At 39.1% G+C, this 19,976-nt stretch overlaps 1 protein-coding gene across 1 annotated transcript; it reads right to left on the minus strand.

The window, feature by feature from the left end:
• Nucleotides 1–10,288: 10,288 nt before the first annotated feature.
• urod (uroporphyrinogen decarboxylase) lies at nt 10,289–19,600 on the minus strand. The gene is made up of 10 exons (XM_078264796.1): nt 19,401–19,600; nt 17,699–17,811; nt 16,914–16,993; nt 15,971–16,033; nt 15,157–15,354; nt 14,865–15,026; nt 13,575–13,709; nt 12,970–13,070; nt 12,298–12,364; nt 10,289–10,560 (listed from the first exon to the last, which is right to left on the minus strand). The coding sequence occupies exons 1-10, from the start codon at nt 19,583–19,585 to the stop codon at nt 10,396–10,398; spliced, it is 1,269 nt and encodes a 422-aa protein (XP_078120922.1). The 5' UTR covers nt 19,586–19,600; the 3' UTR covers nt 10,289–10,395.
• Between the last annotated feature and the right edge of the window lie 376 nt (nt 19,601–19,976).

The raw sequence follows: 19,976 nt of genomic DNA on the forward strand, positions 1-19,976 counted from the left end.
GGACTTCTTTCTTTTTATATTTGTGTTGAACCAAGATGAATGACTTGAGATGGTATTCACTGAGTGAGGAACAGTGACGGAAAGTTACCATGGACATTTGTACTGTATTTAACCATAATTGTGTGGTGCTTAAGTAGAGTATTTCAATTTTATGTGCGAGGACATTTGAGGGGGAGTACCTTTTACTCAAATATATACATATAAGGCTTTCACTTTAAAAAAAAAAATATATAAAATATAAACAAATACAAACGCTGCTCTGTTTTTTAATTCATTCGACCACAACACAGCCTTGACTAAAACTATAAAACTGATGTGGTTCCGTTAATTTTTGTTGCCTCATTTGATTGACAAGCTAACATTTGATGCATTTTACAGTCAGCAAACAGCCTTTTTCCATCTGTGGTGTGAAATGAAAATTATAATAATAAAATAATGTTTTACCTAATTTAAACCATAATTGAAGGTTTGAATAATTACTGACAGCCCTACTACATTTATAGTACCTTTTCTAAATGTAGGTTTACATACATGATCTTCTCATGAAGTACGATGCAACTACCCAACACTAAAGTACATACAGTACAGTAAGCTCCATCTTGACAAGCTACAGTATTAAAATGCTTACATATAAAAGATAGTTCTGGTATATAGCAGCTTGGGTATCTTTTGTTTGTAGTATTGTCTGTTTTTCCTACTGTTACTGTAATGACAACATTGTACTCACCATGTCAAGTGCTGACATCCTGGGAACGCTACAACATCGCTAAAAAGGAGTTAAATGAGGATATATACAAGAGAATAGAGGATATAAACAATGGTTCAACTTTGACTCACCTTACTTTACACAGCTGTGTGCAGACACAGTTTTCCTATCCAGTTAGGGATTATTACTTTAGTTTTGGTTGCAAAATGACTTCCTATCACCGTACTTTCAGTGCCCTTTATCGGACCACGCTCATCTTTGAACTCGGCCTTCATTTTGATCTCAACTACACGCCTGTAACGTTTCGTGACTGCATCCTCCACGGTTGCAACGCTATTGTGGTGACAAAATCTGGTTACAGACATACACCTGGCAATGGTGGCTGTGGTAGTTCCTACTACAGTAGGTATCTCCAGGACCACATTTCGCCATGATATCACACACACACACACACACACACACACACACACACACACACACACAGGGTGAAAATGATTTTTAAATGTAAGGTAGTATATTTACAGTTGCTACTTCATCCTCCTGAGAGCATGTGGAAACATTTAATGACGTGGTCCATGTTCAGCTGTATATGTGCTAGATGTGTAATATCTCAGCAGTGCTTTGATGCCCTAAACTCTAAAACTGGAAGTGACCATCTCTTTAACAACGATTCATGGTTAAAAGATTTTGCAAAAATCCCAGCTGCTGTGGCACAATCCTGCATTTTCACCCAGCATTAGTGATAAATGAAGCACACGGAGGCTGATATAGTTCCATCAATCTTCAATCTTCAATCGCTCATTTGTCTCTAATCAGAATATTTTTCTTCTATATCCCTCCTTCGCTGCTTCATTCTCATTCATTAGAGATTTCTGCAGAGCCATATAAGCGGACAATCAGGCCATCAAGAAGTGCTAAGTGTGCTTGTGACACTGTGTGCGTGTGTGTGTGTGTGTGTGTGTGAATCTAGATTGATTGGTTTATGGTAAATGAGCAGATTTATATTAATTATCTAGACAGAAAGATGGTGAAGTGATTGCTATGTGCTCAATCTTTATCTCCTCAATTTGCACTGCGTCCACCAATCTCTCTCTCTTGCTCTCTCTCTCTCTCTCTCTCTCTCTCTCTCTCTCCTAATCAATCCAGCTGTCTACACAGGCCACGTGACGGGTATATGCATGTGAACCTGATCCAAAGAATATTTTTATACTTGAAGTCTATTTCTTTCTTCTACAGTATCTATGCGTGCGCACTGCACCGTGGGCTCTGCGCACTGCTAAAACGTAGATGTACTGTACCTAATAGCGTTCTGTGTAGACACGGTGTAAGCGCCAGTATACTCTCAGAACTCCTTGGTGGATGGTGGAAAAGCTTTGGAACGCCCCAGGAACATTTGGAGGATGTGGCCGGGGAGAGATGCATCCAGTTTACCATGCTTAGCCTGCTGCCACTGCAATTTGCACCCTGGTATCAGAAAATGAATGGATGTATCAGTAAGTTTTGAGGTACAAATTGAGAAAGTCTTTGAAGACACCTATGTACAAGGACACCCAGTTACTGTGATGTTTAGATATTACCATCTTACAGCCACTAGGGGCAGGCAGGCTAACAGTGAGTAAGCAAATAAACAAACAAAATAATTCATTAGTATTGGAGTGGGGAACTTTCCAGATCTTTACATTTACAGACTTATTAAAAGCAGCCTCCAACGAGTGTATGAATATTTTAACACAAAGCAACATTTTGGCAACATTCCAAGGTGATGAAATGAGCGAGCCATTGGGTGCAGGATTTTGCAGGCATCTGGGTCACAATCGGGGTCCAAAACGGGCTGAACATGGTGGGATAGGAAGTTATCAACAGCAAACAGGGACAGCCACAGCTGTTAGCATCTGCATTAGTGTGAAGCATCTCAAGGTCTTCAGAGTGAAGCGAGCGTTTCAGTTCCTCTCTCTTTCACCACTATGGTAATATTATTATCAGTCTCTGTCACAGCAGGCTGTGTGTGGATGAGTGTGCTCATTCATGCATGTGGTCATTGAAAGATAAAGTTTGTGTGTGTGTGTGTGTGTGTGTGTGTGTGTGTGTGTATTTGGGGGGGGCGGTCACTGATAAAAGGCTGATAGTGTCCATCCATGGCAGATGATGTACAGCCTGCTGTCTCTCCAGGCAGATTGGATTTTCAGGCCTGCTGATTTGCTGAGAAATGGAGCCTGGACCTCCTTCAAAACACACACACACACACACACACACACACACACACACACACACACACACACACACACACACACACACACACACACACACATACACATCCACCTGTTCAATCTCTGTGTACAAAATAAGCACATAAAAACCCGAACGCACACACAGGTACAAATACACACAAGTAAACACAATGAATCGACTCAAGTAGGTACACACACATGTACAAAGGTAGACAAACACATACACGCATACACACACACACAGTTACATATTAGTCTTCTGCCAAGGACTTTAAAGGCGTCCATGTGGAAATTGATCTCCATTTCCAAAAAGCATAGATTTATTGTTACAACCTCTCTCTCTCTCTCTCTCTCTCTCTCACACACACACACACACACACACACACACACACACACACACACACACACAGCTTGTCACTTTGTTCGTAGTCTCACACTGCCAGACCTTTGTTCCCAGATGGCCCACTGACACACAGCCCCAGCCTCTTACCTGTCGACAATCAGCGGTGATTTTTGTTCATTTGTCTCCGCTATTTACGCAATAGGGGGCCACAACAAAGCCTTTGTGTGTGTGTGTGTGTGTGTGTGTGTGTGTGTGTGTGTGTGTGCGTGCGTGCGTGCGTGCGTGTGTGTGTGTGTGGCTGTTGTGTTTATGGTACTACAACAGCACAAAGGACAGAGATGAATGAAAGCCCGCTTTTATTTGAGGAAGAATTGCTCTTCATCATCAACATTAATTCAGCTGCTTTGAGCTTTGTGTATTTTTGTATTTATTAATACCACCAAGGCCCACTTGCTTTTGCTCTGAATTATTTGGAGGTTGAATTTAACATTTAATTTCTTCCTTCGTCTGAAGTGTTCGGCAAGCAATTCAATAAAGGATCTGCAACATTCAGCTGTTGTGGAATTGTTCAGCTAACCTTAACACTGTACTTTTTCAGTGTGTAGGGTTAAGGCTGGCAATATTCTAATTGTTTGTTATTATGGTATGGTCTTTTTTTTTAGGTTTACGTTTTGCTGCTGCCCCTGTCTACAGCAGCTTCCTCGTTGGGATGCCTGCCTGCTTCTCCAAGCTGGGCGGCGTGCTAACTGTCATCTACTGTAGGTTACAACCCCACTTCAAAAAAAGCCGAACTATCCCTTTAAATAGCAAACAAATGGGATAAGTGCCACAGACAGGGATGGGAAATCAGACATTATTGAAAGACATTGTGGGTTATGGTCTTTTCATGGGATTTGTTGTTTGAAAATCTATCAAATAAGAGCTTTCAAAATTGGCACTTTGGCTTAAAAACTCTCTAATTCTACAAGAATGATATTATGTTGAACAATTATTGAAGCCAACACTGTCTATTTCTCACTTTACAAACATAAAATATTTGGATAATTTATTAATTACGAATTTCAAGGTGTTATTAAGGTTGGTTGCATGTTCATATTTTCAGGTACAAATTATATAATAATTTAAGGAATTGTTGTGCAGTATTTGGATACTAATAGCTGTAATGCAGTTTGGAATAAAACTATCAAAATGAAAAATGTCATTTTAAGAAAAGCTTTTATTTTGCCTCAAAAAAGGTAAAACCAAGAGATCAAAAATAGCAGTAGAAATGAAGGAATTCAGACTTAAATACCGGCGTTGACTGTCAACATTGTTCAAAAAACCCTAGCAACAACAACATGGGCTCCCTACAGTGACTGGTGATCTGGATTCCCTGAAACATGATCTGATCGCATGATGTTCTGATTTTTGCTGGAATCCGTCACAACAACACCAGCAGCATCAACAACAACAACAACAACCGGATTTACTAGAATCTGCTTATCTGACGTTCTTAGCTGCCTCACAGAGAAAAACACTATTTGGGATTAACTGATCCCTTTATCCCAATTCCTCGTGTACAGAGCTTCCGTTATGATTACAGTAATAATGCACATCAAGCAGTATTCTGTGTAATAAAATGTAGCTTTGTATTTACCCCAAATGTACTAAATTGTTAAATTCACATGAAGACAAAAGACCTTGACTCGACGTTTTGTGATTGGATGCCTCCGTCTGCTCAGCTTTTATCCAGCATCCCATTGGTAGTTGTGATGGCAATGGTATGGTGTAATGATTTATGATTGGTGAAGACTTTAACACGCCTGTCTGTCCTAAAATGACCTTTGAGGATATACAAGTGCTTCCAAGTAGTTGAAAGTTGAAAATGTTTACACATTAGTACCCCACCACTTCTGTTGAGGTTGATAATCAGTTTTTCCTATTCATGCTGCAACAGATAAAAAAAGGTCAGTTTTTGGAATAAGAAATGGTTTACTGTAGATGAAAGGCCAAAACAAAGACAAACATTTTATTTTAATTGTAAAAATGTTTCCACACTAGAGAGAAATTAGACACACCACGGCTCGTGTGACCAATTCGCCAGACCAAATTGCCAAGCATCTGACAGAGCAAATAAAACATGAGCGCGCAGATTTGCTTGGTTCCCGGGCAAAGTAAAAACCTTTTATCTTCAAATTCTGATGGCAAAAACAGCAACTCTCGTTCACAGACCTTCAGATGTGACACCATCACAATTTAGCGCTACGCCATGTTTCCTTGCTCTGATTGGATCTATTCAATTGCGTCCAAAGGCATTTTTGTCGGTTTGTTAAGTCGGGGTTGATATCGCTCCTTGGAAATTGAAAATGAACTAAGAGGTTCCAGTCTAATTTGCATTTGCGATTTTGTCTATGATGCAGCGGTTAACCGATTTCACTATTAACCGCACTTTAAAATGTCACGGTTAATTAATCGTAAAAACTCTGCCACACCGAGTGTTAACTGACTGCACGTTATGTGTGGCACTGCATGCATTTCTTATTAAACCTCCTTGACAACATAAACGCTCGCATGCGCACACACGCTACACACTTGAAATCAGATGGCGGACACCGCAAGGATAGTCTATCCATGACGTTCCACTTCCAAGATTGCTCCGTTGCCGCCGGAAATTCCGCTGGATTTCACTATTTTCGGCCGGATTTCCGTTACCTTACGCTTTCTTTGTGTTGGAATTCTAAACTCCGGTGGATTTATGAGGACTATGGTTAACTGCTCCTCAGATCTCTGCAGGGTAAATCCAGACAGCCAGCTTGACTATCTGTCCAATCTGAGTTTTCTGTTGCAAGACTACAACAACTTTTGAACGTACACATGTTCTACCAAAACAAGTTCCTTCACGATTGTGATGGTTTAAAGAAATGCCAAGAAACCAGAGCAGGTTTTTCTGTGTGGACTAGTAGTCAGACCCGTGGTGGGATACTGCTGCAATTTTTTTGCGTTACATCAAGTAAGCAAACACCAGGAAAACGCAGAGCAAAGCCAGCCCCTGTCCTCACGACAGCTGCACCTGCAGCTGCAACGGGGAATTCAACCCAAGTTGGTAAGCTTGCTAGCAACTTTATTGTTTATTAAAGTTGTTAAGTGTTTGTTAGCTTGTTAACGTTACCAGTCAGCAAACGTTAGCCTGGTTAATGTTAACAGTAACGTTACAGTTAACAGCTAACAAGTCAGAAGCCAACGTTTGCATATAGGTGAGCGAGCTGACAATAGCGTTACGTTCTTATGAGTCAAAACTCAGCAACAGCTCAATCATGTCTCTGACGTTACCACTTAACGTTACTTACTTACTCCTCTTCATCCCCTATGGGACATAAGGCTGCAAAAAGATCTCTCAATCACATGTATTCCTTGGCAACATGCTGTGAATCTCCCTGTGACAGGTGCATCTTGTCTAGTAGCTTCTCCAACTTTTAGACACACCAGCTAGCAGGGTCAACTTCTTTTTAAGGACATTACATGTCATTTAGCTGACGCTTTTATCCAAGGCGACTTACAATTGCTTTATATCAGAAGTCACACGCCGCTGGAGCAACTAGGGGTTAAGTATCTTGCTCAGGGACACATTGGTTGATGCATTGCAGTGGGAATCAAACCCAGATCTCCCACACCAAAGGCATACGCCATATCCACTGCGCCATCATCTGCGCCACTGCGCCATCACTGCTGTTGCCAACCTGGCCTTTGTTTGTGGTGTGACCGAGTCACCTCTAATATCTAATTTAATTTAATAAAAAGGTTAATGATTGATCACATAATCATTTTCAAAACATTCAAAACTGTTACTGTTATTTCTGTTTGAAAAGGGCAGCAATAAATAACACATTAAATATAGTGTCCATGTGATTTTATACATAGTGGAATTAATGAATGCATAATAATTGTGATAATCGGGAAACCGTGATTATTCTACAGACTATTATCGCATATATATTAATATTATGATACCAACAAAATCTATAATTGTTGCATCCCTACTGGCGATGTCAGGTTAATTGAATGTTGCTTCTGAGTACCTAACTTGTAGAAAAATATGTGTGTCTGTGTACTTCTGGAGGGTCTTCAAGGCTTTGTATTTTTGGATGGCCTTTGCCATCCACTTCAATACAAACTTGTCTAGCCAATTACTTGTCTTGGAGCCTGCCACCAACAGCCATGATAGAAACATTTAGTTGGGGTCACATTGGTTATGTTGTAGCAACAAGTCTAAAGTACCTGCAAATGATGTAACATGTTGTCAGAACATTGCAAACTCCTCATAGCTTTCAAGGCCATGCAGGGAAGTTGGTGACTACTGGAAAATGCTCCAAGATCGCTCGGTTATGTTGTAACCTTGGTTCTCTGAGTGAAGAGACTATTACTCCACCGTTACATATACACAGAGCCAAAATCAGTATTTTTTATCAATCAATCAGTATTATGAAATCTACATTTCAAAGATGTGCGCTTTCACATATTTCTCTCTATTAGTAAACTGTTGTTGGCAACCTATTTTTCTTTTTAAAGCTTAAATCTTTTAGAAAAATCCAAGTAACTATTAGTTTATGTTGTTCTAGAGGCCACACTGTGCTGTTTATTTAAATAGACCTTCATTACAAAGCAGTCTCCAAGGACTTCAGACTGGATGATAAAATTGTGTTCACACACCTTCAGGCAGCAGGACACCGTCTCACTTCTGTCCCAGTTAAAGCCCCAGTCACTGTCGCGTCTCTGTCCCATTTTCTAGGCCAGGCCCCAGCCTCGAATCAGCAGTCAGGAGAAACAACTCGGATGCAGAAACCATCACAACAAGCAAAAAGTATGTAGTAAATGTAAGTGGTGTTTTAAAAAAAAAAAAATGCATTAGAGTAGGCCTATTGTGGCACCTTTATCAGATTGGACTTACAAGTGCACCTGTAGGAATATACGTAAGCTTCACTTCCTAAATGATTGTGATACAATTTTCGATTTCAGTTAAAGGAACATGCCGACTTATTGGCACTTTAGCTTATTCACCGTAACCCCCAGAGTTAGATAAGACCATACATACCCTTTTCATCTCGTGTCGTAACTCTGTCTGATGCACCCACCGCTAGCCTAGCTTAGCCCAGATCCTGGAGGTAATACTGGGAACTATATTCTCATGTGACCTTGTTATTTACAGTGAATAAGCTAAAGTCCCAATAAGTCGCTGTGTTCCTTTAAATTACAACACCTATGACGCAGGTGGAAAGGAAGACAGAGTAAGTGGATAGTCAGAGGATAGAAATGTAGTTTTCAATTAGTTAGGTCTTTGAGAAGATGTCCTCTCCCAGTATTTGTTTGTGGCGCTAATCCAAAGTTCATAAATTTCCAACATTAAATACCCAAAATATTACATAAGTATATACTAATCTTAACTTCACCAATTGATTCTGGCCATGTGAAACACTTCTCATTCTAGGGGACGTAGACGCTCTGTTGAAGACCACTAGGCCGAAACATTAGCATGTTTGTTTGACATGACCAGGATAAATTGGTGAACTTGAGCTTAGTCCACATTCTTCTGAAGATCTTTGTGTATGTTTTAAATTCAACGTTTTGTTCATCTTTTTCAATGTTTGTCAGTTTTTTCCAAGTTTTTTTGTCACTATTTTGTCAGTTTTTTTTCCCCACGCCTTTGAAACTTTTTCCGACATTTTTGTCACTTTTTTCAATGTTCTTTTATCAATTTTTTTCAAATGCTATAGAATTGAATAAAACATCCAAATTCAATGATCATTTATTTTATTTGTAAAGAGCGTTGCATGGAACCATCCATTTTATTTTTCTGACAATTTGGTTGAAAGAAACCCAAATTTCTGGTATAGAAACTTTTTGAAAATGGGTCAAATTTGACCCGAGGACAACAGGAGGGTTAATTACCTTTAGTAGTTTATAGACCGATTATTAACAAGATTACGTCTAATTAAGTCTACAGCCTAGCTAGCAGTTCTGTAAGGCTCTACTCATAGGAGCAGTTATGCTATTTAACACAAAGTGAGGCTGATGAGAATGTCATTAGTTTGGTCATAAACCTGATTATGGCAATAGATATAAAGTTAAAGAGGATCGCCACAGATTTTAAACATCATCTTCTATAGGCTGGGCTCATATAAAATAAAAAAACAACAGAAATTTCACCAGAAATTAAATCAATCTTTATTTAAAACTGGACAGAACCTTTTAGAATGCTTACAATGCAATTCACTTCATAAGCCACCTTTTCTAGTCTGAGTTGATGAAATAAAAAACAAAAAGATAAAAACTGATTCAGGGTGAAAGACAAAGACAGCATAAGGCATCTTCTTGTACAGCGTGCATTTCTTTGGAAAAATTTATATCTGCAGGAGTAAAAATAAAACTCTTCATGCTGAGATCCTGGAGGGGGAAACCCTTTTACAAATCACCAGCTTTTGTTTTTCACAGCAGTTTGGATCATTTTTGTTTTTGTTCAAGGAATCCACTCGTCCTGACGAAGAGCTCAGTTCTGAAGCGGTTTACAGCTATTAAGAGGTTATAAAGGTTTGTCTCTATTTGTATTTGTATGCGCTCGAATGACATTAGCGGGAGTTTGATTGGATGACAAATATCTTAAAAAAATAAATTCAAAAAAGTCAAAGCTGGATTGAGCATTTTTAAATATATTCAATATTAATACAAATCCCATACACCTTAAATGTGTTGTTAATGTTCATGTACGTGCATACATGATGCCCACCCTCTCCAATGGAAACACATAATCCACTCCTGGTCAGATCAACATATTATGGATGAACAGAAAATCTTGTCTTAGAAAACCAACATCTTGTTTATCCTGAACATCTACGCAGGAAGAGAATGCAGTAAACTATGCCCCCCCCCCACCCCACCCCTCCCCAGTAATATTTAGGACAGTGTTTTTATTGTATTTTTCCTCTGAGAAAATCCCGGGGAATAGATTATTTAACTCCTGAAATGAGACATGAAGCTGTAAATGTTTTAGTTTTTAATAACATAATGCATTATTGTAAATTCTTTCCGTCACTATCATCAGCTTTTTTTTTTGGATTACACACTCCCTCACACAGACACATCCATCGTTATTTTTGTTTGATCATCTGTTTAGAGTGTTGGTGCACAGCTTCGACGAAGGCGCCCACGCTCTCCGGGTCCATGTCGGGGTAAAGGCCGTGGCCGAGGTTGGCGATGTAGCCCCTCGTGCCGAAACCCTCCAACATCTTCTTCACGATGTCTGAAATGCGCTCCTGATAGAGAGGAGGAGAGAGAAGGAGAGCTGATGAAAAAGGTAAGGCTCAACTGGCACACCTTTTAGGTCAGTCGGCTTATAATATTTAAAATAAGTCAGATTGTCTGAGATAGACTTTGCTCAAACTGGGTCAAACAACTTTCTGAACTTATAATGAAGAGGTTATAAATTGCCATACTGTGTGTAAACAAAAGTTTGTCAGAATGAATTATAGCACTTCACTGTATTATGTAGAAATACATGAATTGAAATACTGTGGGATGAAAATAGGATTCACAGCATGCACACGGGGGGCTGAAAATAGCAGTGGGGTTGTCTGTTATTTCCCTTCCTTTCTTTTGTATCTCATGAAAAACAGCACAAAAATTCTACTCTGAAACCCTCATTAAGCAGCTCACACTTAACCATTTACATGACAGGTCAGTAGTGCATGTTTTAGGACATATTATTAGCATGTTCTAAAGAAAACTGTCTTCAATCTCTCTGCATGGAAGAACTATCTCCACAGAGACATCTCTACAGAGATCTATAAGAAGAGACGTGTCTCCTAACCCAAAGCCAGACTATAAAATAACATTACACCTGTTGTATTACACCTTTCTAATCCAAATATTCCTGACAATTAAATGTGATAAAGAAATGTACACTGGAGATGTTCCAGTAAATGTGAGGAAACAAACTCATTCCTGTTACAGGACAAACATATAATTGCTTTAAAAAGGAAGGACATACAAAGACCTCATTGTAGTTTTGGGATTAGAAAAACAGACTTGCATAGTAAGTAACAAGCTTAAGTAGCGGATGTTTTTAAAGATATGGGTGGCTTTCTTACATTATGTAAGTGAGATGTTTGTGAGGATCAGACAAGGAGCTTCATGCAAGAACCACCAATAGAGAACAGATTTATTCTAAGGGGGCATGTACGAGGGATTTAACAGAACTTTGTACGAAACAAACTTCAGTAGTCCAGATCTGTCGTACTAGTCATACTGTACTGATAGTTACTTCTGTCACACAGGGTTCCCACACCTTAAACACCACATTCAAAGGAATTGTCAAGGACTTTCCAGGCCCAATTCCCCTTCAAATTCAAGGAAACACCACGGCAGGGTTTGAGACACACAGATCAGGGTTAATTACGGTTATAACACTAAAAACAATGTATAATGAGAACTAGCATGCTTTACAGAAGTTTCGGGGGGGAAAAAAAAGTTAGGAAAATTTAGAATAAGAATATGAAAATGTTCTTGCATGAGGAACAAGGATTTGCGCCACTGCTGTCACTCCAAGGTAAGTTGTATTACAGCCAGAGTAACATGGTTGTGAATAAGGAGGGAGAGCAGAACGGTGCCCTGACACCTTTTTGTCTGGGTTGCGTTTCTGAGATGTACATATTTTATACTTTTACCAGTTCATCTACTTTATTTCAATTTATTTATATCTGTACATCAAATGTATTTGTTTTACTCTGTAAGTATTTATACTTAATGTCATGCTTGTTCAGGCTGTCCTTTCACAGGGACTGTTGTGTTACTGGGAATGGGTTCATGTAGATGTTTATATATATATATATATATATATATATATATATATATATATATATATATATATATATATATATATATATATATATACAAAATATATATATTTTTTTAAATGAAGATAGTTTTGAAGAAGAAAAACGTTACGCCTCTGTCCATGTAAGAACCTAAACCAAAGTGGGAGTGGAGGTTACCTTTGGAGCGTAGAAAGCACAAGGGTCCATGTTTCCCTGCAGGCTGACCTTCCCTCCTGTGCGCTCCCTAAAACACACACACACACACACACACACACACACACACACACACAGGGTAATCCTTTAACCAACAGGTTAAGTATTTGATGAGCAGGAAACACAGACGTTTGTTGACTTAAATCCTGCACCCAGTGACGAGCCAGGGACGAGGGAGAGGTCACTAATGGCTAACCTGCTCCTCAGGAAACACGACAGTGTGGTTCATGATTAGTTCAGCAACTGCTACAACAGATGCATCCCTGAGATGTATTCAGCCGTAAGCTCTTGCAGTCTGACCATGACAATGGATTTTATGGCTGTAGCTGTATCTGCTCCTGAGTGAGGAGATTTGTGTATTGATCCTTTTCTATTCCCGCTCATATTCCAGAGATATCGCAACACTTTAAATCTTACAAGCGTCAACCTGAGGAGCCAGCTTTGGTTGAAATTAAGATTTCTATTACAATTTTAGAAACAGCCGATGGGCTGATGTGTCATATCTAACAGAAGGTGCAGTTTGTATTTAGATTATTAGGTGATTTTATTGTATGTTTTTTGTGCCATGATGTTATTTTAGAACTAGCTCTGTGTATAGGTGTGTGTGTGTGTGTGTGTGTGTGTGTGTGTGTTTACCGTGCTGATCGTGGGTCAATGGTCCAGTCCAGCCCAACCACCTCATAATGAGACTGAGACAGATCCTCCAGACCATAGTGAGCATCCTTTGCAAACACAATCTGGAAGACACACAAGTACAGAAAAGTAAGAGAGTAGATTTTCAAAAGCAATTTTTACAGGAATCAGGATGAAGCATGTATGGTGAAATGCTGCCATCTTCTGGTAATAAAGCAGAACAGTTATTTATAATAGACCCGATGACTCCTTAATGATCTCTCTTGGGGAAACAGTGTAGTCGAAGCAACAGAGTGATGGTAAGAATAGAACAGAGTAGTCAAACTAATATAGAAAGTGGTTGATATAACGTGAGAACAAACAGAAAAATACAGGAGAGTAGCAGGAGAGTTGTCACATTTGACTCATTTGCAGTTCAGATGATGAGCAGGTGTACATCATTAGTCACTGACACGGTCAAGAAGAACACATACAGAAATATGAGGAATTAAAAATAAAACTTCAGTGTTACTGCAGGAGTGTAAATGTGTGTGTGTTTGTTGTGGATTTGGGGATATTTATGTTTGGACAAAAGCACATGTATGCTTATGTGTGCGGCTGCCTCTCACCATGGGAATGTCCTTTCCTGCCTCCTTGAGTTTATCTTTGACGCAGCGAGCGATGTCTCGAAGGTAAGGCAGAGAGAACTCTTGAAACTCCACCGGACCCAGAATGCCGGCGTGGGACTCAAACACCTGCAGAGCCTGGACAACACACACATATAGCAGAGAATAAAGTATTGTTTTTTTTTTTTTTTAAACCTGCGGTAACTGATTTTCTGGCAGCACAACAAGCTGTAAAAACAACATTAACATATTATCACTTTATTAAGTTAATATGGCCAGCAAGTCAGCAAACACTTGGGACTGGGAGCAACATTAGAATGAATGTAGAGTTGTGTCAGCATCCATCCGATTGAATGCAAGTCCAATACTCACTCTCCTTCTAGCTCTGTTTTGGTCTCCACCAACTGCTGAGGGGAATATCTGGCTCATCTGCTGCTAAATAATCCACTTTGTTTACCAGCTTGCAGCTAACATTGTCTGACTCCCACTTGGTGCTGGACAGGTAGCGTAGAATTAATTTATCAGACCTTCTTTGCTGAATAAAGCAGCCTACAGCTTTTAGAAACAATGCTGATACAAGCCGAGAGACTGAACCAAAACAGTAGAGGTTCCAGAAAACCAAAAACAAATCACTTAAAAGACACTAAAACGCTTCGTAGAGCTGAGGGGAACTGCAGAATTGGGTGATAATTATGTGGACTCGTCACTACAAGAAACCCCTTTTAAATTACACATAGTCATTTGAGCCACTGTTAATTTGATAGATAGATAGATAGATAGATAGATAGATAGATTATTTTACATATTGATTATAGCAGCTTTAAGTTAACCTAAATGAAGCTAGCTATCTAGCTATCTATCGCTACTCTGCTGACCCAAATACCGCTGTATAAATGGCAGTGTACTCTGCTGGTGTGACATTGTCTAGACTTTGTGTAATAATCCAGTTTGTGCTCTCAGGCTGTGCTCAACTGTTTTTGGGGAAAGAAAATGCTGCATCAACCACATTTTGTGCTGATATTGAGAAGCAGATTTGTTTCCATAAGGAGTGTGTGTATGAGCTGCCACAATCAGCAAATAGTATTTATGTCCAAACTCTGACATACTCCACACAATATGCCTTATACCGAATCTCTGAGGCTTTCAACCTTAATAAATCTTATTGTTTCTGTCAACAATTAGCTCCGCACACATCAGAAAAAAGACCTGCAGGCTCTTTCTTTCAACTTCATCAAGTTACAAAACAAAGCAGTTTGTTAAAGTTCCAGAGATTTAAAAGGCAAGGGCTGTAACCTGAGCTCCAGCTGCCACCTGTCCCAGCAGATACTCCACGATCACATCGGTCAGCATCCTCAGCAGCATGTGGCTGGCCTCAGGGTGTCTGTAGAGCCAGCGCTTCGCCTTAGAGAAGGTCCTGGAACCTCCGCCTTCAATCATGTAGGACATGAGGGTCCACTGTGGATGGACACAGCAAAGAGGGGGAGAGTAAAAATCACTATACTTTGATTTCATTTTATTTAATTCACTTTTGTTTCATGATTTTCTATTCATCTTTAAATGTGTCAGTAATAGTATAATCTCTAACCGGAGCTCCAGTGAATCCTATGAGCGGCACTTTGCCCTCTATCTTGTGTCTGGTCAGTGTGATGGCTTTGAAGACGTAGCCCAGCTCTTTGTCAACGTCCACTTTGGCCTGCAGACGCTGCAGATCTTCTGGCTCCTTCAGGGGGTCCGGGAATGTAGGACCTTTACCTGCCACCATCTGGACATCCATACCCATGGCCTTGAGGGAGGAAATAATGAATGAAAGAATGAATAAAGACATGTAGAAGATTTGAGAGACGGCTGCAATTTGATATAGATGGAGAGACGGAGAGTGGGTGCCCCAAAAACTACCAAACCCAGTCATATATTACTAATACATTTTATGCTACATACATGTTTTTATATGGCTGTTGAACGTGGAATTTTTTTTTTTTTTTATGTCACATTGTCTTTAATTACCAGGTAAGCTAACAGCCTATATGCATACAACAGAGTAAAATGCTAATTAAGGTGCATTAATATTGTTTGGCCACTAGGGGACAGAAAAAAACATCAATACAAGCTGATAGATATACAGTTACCACATATCACTGGCTAATAAAGTAGTTATGGCTAACTTGAAAGCAAATGTCACATTGATCTTTTGTTGTTGCCCATCTGATGACAGTGGGTCCACTATTCACTTCCCTTTAAGCTCTGGTGGGCCGTGAAACTGAAACAATACGCTAAAAGAGGCAAACACCTTTAAAATGACACAGCAATTTGATTTCATGTTATTATGCTACTTCCACTTCTCCAAAGATATTCCAGAAAAAGATGTATTGTCTATATGCTGATTGCTTGTTGTTGTTTACCTGTGGGATAACCAGGATGTCAGAGAAGATGATGGCAGCGTCGAAGGGAAAACGCCTCAAAGGCTGAAAGTGAAAAAAGAAGTTAGACATTTAAAAAAGAAAAGGTGGTTGTGATTTTTGTTTACCGTCTTGGGCAGCGTCTTGGGCATAGGTGGTAAGTAAGTATTGGTGGATATTTTATTATCACGCCATCATGTCAACACAATATAACACTACTTATGTACTACTGTACTATTACTAAGTATATTAAAAGTGAATTCATGTATTACATTTATTTCCAGTGGTTGTTTGCATGTTGGAGCTTCTTCTTTCAAGCTGGTGTTAAGTAACAAAAATACATTGTGGCAAATGGCATCAAAATTAGGCAACTTTGACGGAAATGTGATCTTTTAGACGAAATAAAACATAAGTAAACACACATTATGATATGAGTAAAAAAATCGCCGGTGCAACACAGATGTCTTCTTAATTTATAGTTTATTTTTTAAGGTGCATAACACTGAACGTTTCGATGTAAGGTTACATCTTCATCAGAGTCCTTGGAGCGAATGGGCAATTTGGGCAATGCCTAAATAAAAAAAATATATAAATTAAGAAGACATCTGTGTTGCACCAGCGATCTTTTTACTCGACACTGACTTGTCCTGCCCTGGTTGCACCGGATTGTTGTGGTTTGCAGAAGCGCGGAGAACTCTCGCTTTTCTACACAGTACGATATCTTTTGGGTTCATTCCATTGGTAGTTTGCTATATATTAGATATTATAGATATGTTAAGTGCTTCTGATCAGCTTTTCAGTAATTTAGTTTTAGTAAATAAATGAATTTGATTTACAAAGGGTACTTGCATGTTGGAGATAGCCTAAAACCTGCTGTCTTGGAGCTAAACAGTTTAAATCATTCAAATTAGACTTTTCATAAAAACTGGGAAAAGCAATGCTTTACCTGTAGAGTGAGCTCACAGCAGGCCTCTGGTGACCGACATGTGTCAAAGAAGTCCTTCCCCGCTCTGGACTCACGAAACTCTGCAAATTAATTTCAACAAAACACTAATGTCTTAATGATGTCTTAAATGTCTTAATGTTGTTTGTCTTAAATTGTACTGTTTAAAGCTACACTGCGTAAGAATTTTCCCCATCTAGCGGTGAAATTGTACATGACAACCTGAATATTACTTTCTAGCCCCTCCCATTCCAATCGCGTTTTAACTGCTACGGTGGCCCAACCCGAAATTAGCTCTTAGCATCTCCATCGTTTACAAGCAGCGGTCGCATTTTCGTTTTAATTCTCTTTTTCGCTTCCCTGGCGAGTAATCTCCCCCTGGCATTCGTCACGGTGCGGGGTGCCACTGAGTGTAAAAGGGTGAAAGGCGGAGGTATGTCCCTCTTTGGCTAATGTATTTTAAAGATGGAGGCGCAACATGCCGGCCGCCACTCGAGCGTCTCGCCCGTATGTATTCTGAATGATTCTAAATGGCAGATTCTACGCTTACGAGAATACTTTGATCAGTTGGTGGAAGTAATTACACATGAATGAGCACATATTTGTGAAAGAACAAACATTTTTTTTGATAAGAATCAACTCAAAAAATGACACAATGTAGGTTTAAAGACATTTCTTTAAAGTCGAAAGAAAAACAACACGATGATGCAGAGAAAGCCTTTGACTTTTGGTTAGAGAGAGAAAACTGTATTTCAGGACAGAGAAGAAAGAAGCACTGATCACGGTACCTGGGAGATATCTTCCAGCCTGTCTCATACACCAGACAGGGACATGTTCAGTTTCTTCTCCTCGTGCTGCTCGCAGGAAAGTATCGTTCTGGAGCTGGGGGAAGTCATTGGGGCTATATAGAAAAAATAAGGTTTAGCATCAGTTTTTTTCACTGTGCTCATTAAGTAATGTTGCATCAAACAGAGAGGACAACCATTGTTACAATGAAAAAGAACAATATCAACACAATGCCGCAAAGGTTTGCTGACCAATACAGCACGGTTGCAGTGCAGTAGTGGGTTAAAGTCATTTAAAAATAAAGTATCCAAAAGAGCAACAATACCCAGTGTCAGAGCAAATGCAGCTCAGAAAAAAAAACCCACAGGTAAGTAACGTTAATGTTTACTCAAAAACACAGGGATGTGATCTCTTCTTGTTGTGGATAATAAGTCACATTCATTGTTTCTATGGAATCCCATTTATACTAGTCACACCAATTGTTACTAAGCTTTAATGTAGTACAATCTGATGCAATTCTGACAATCAAAGTTTCATTTTCAAAAAGTAACTGACTTTTATGAGAGTGGGGTCTGACTGGCAGTAGCCTAATCACTTTAGCCCGGGGGCTACAATACGGTACCAAGCTTCTGTTATCTAACATACAGGCATACCCCTCCCTTTCCCCAGCAATCATATAGGCATCCAGCTCAAGAGCTGCCAATGACAGAGATGAGAGAGATGAGAGATATGAGAGATAACCCTCCTCTGCCCTCTTATCATCTTCTAGCAGCAGGACAACGGTTGAATGAAAGTCTGCTTTGGAAGTATTAGTGATGCATTACAATAAATCTTACTGTTATTTGTCATATGGACCACTAAAAAATTGCTTTCCAGTGGCTTAAAATGCAGAACACTGAAGCCTCTAAACAAAAACTAATTATATGTACTTTATTGTAATTTAAATTCAGTTTACTTCTGGCACTTAGAATGGATATATGACATACGTCATATATAACAGCTGTGTTACGATTAGCACAGCTGTTAGACTCTTCACTCAAATGAAATAAAAATGGGATAACTCAGAAAAAGTTGTGATCCACTTATTCTGCTTTCATCCAGTAGCAATTAACAATACTAACAAAAAGAGGGTTTTTTTTCCCCCCACAACATATGTTTTCTCAATAGACGGCACTATGGAAGTTATATAAGAAACGTTATACATTAGTTATATAACTAAAAAACAAAACAATAAAAAAACATTTAGATTTTAAAATAATGAACTACTCTTTCATGAATTGTCTATATGCCGAATTTATCAGAAGAACCAAATGACTCGTTAAAGCTAATACTTCATGTTGCAAAGGGAATTCACATTTGCATGCGAGCGAGAGAAAATTAAACTGGTTTTCTGAATGAGAGTTCTCCATAAAAGGACAGAGCTGTAACATATCAGGGTTAAATGTAGCTAGCATTAAGGACCGGAAAATATTACTTTTGTTTGATGAAGACGGTCATTATAAACGGTCAACATAATGCTAGATTCAATTCATGTTGTGTGAAGAAATGTTTTCATAAGCGTGACACAGGCACATTTCATAATGTTACTCTGCTAGCAGCCACAATGCTAGAGTTGAACCTCATTGATAACATAGGCTGTATATTTATGGTAAAACATAACGCTATACTCTACTGTATGTTTAGGCTAACAACAGAAGTACTTACAGGATTAAACCGTCCTTGCTCATGTCGGCGGGAATGAAGAGGTGACAGGCTGACAGCGCTCCTCTGTCTCTCGCTACAGATGTCAGTTGCGACCTGCAGCTCCAACTGTCATTTAAGCCTGTTTGCACAACTCTTTCTGCTGCTACACTACGTCGCTCCAGGGCGCGGCCATCTTGAACGACCATGTGACCAGACCAGGAAACGAGCCGCGGATTCAAAATAAAATACCTTATTATATTAAATACATTCATGCTTTTGTTTTTCTATTGTTTGTTTCTTATATAAGATAATTATTATTATTATTATTTAATTAATGTAGCCTCTTAGCAAGTAGGCATATGTTGAGACATTTGGAAGCAATATCTAATATTTAACAATATAATACTGTTTCAGTATAGAAAAAAAAAAAATAATAACAGTTATTATTTATATTAACTGAACATACCCATACCAACCCAACAATGCCTACATGCTCCTCACTTCTCTTCCAGTATTGTGTGGTTTCAGAATTATTGTTAAAGAAAGATATTAAATAAAGTATCCGTATAGAGCGACTGATCTTTGTTTGGTTGCTTA

The sequence above is a fragment of the Sander vitreus genome, chromosome 12 (genome assembly GCF_031162955.1).
Source record: "Sander vitreus isolate 19-12246 chromosome 12, sanVit1, whole genome shotgun sequence".
In the NCBI taxonomy this organism is placed as follows: domain Eukaryota; kingdom Metazoa; phylum Chordata; class Actinopteri; order Perciformes; family Percidae; genus Sander; species Sander vitreus.

What these genes read in the sequence shown, in the direction of transcription:
- urod (XM_078264796.1), bottom strand. Translation starts at nt 19,585, where the DNA reads ATGGTCGTTCAAGATGGCCGCGCCCTGGAGCGACGTAGTGTAGCAGCA. An exon ending in GGCTGGAAGATATCTCCCAG is followed by an intron (nt 16,994 to 17,698) that starts GTACCGTGATCA and finishes ATTAATTTGCAG; the next exon opens with AGTTTCGTGAGTCCAGAGCG. An exon ending in GTGCTTTCTACGCTCCAAAG is followed by an intron (nt 10,561 to 12,297) that starts GTAACCTCCACT and finishes CCTCTCTATCAG; the next exon opens with GAGCGCATTTCAGACATCGT.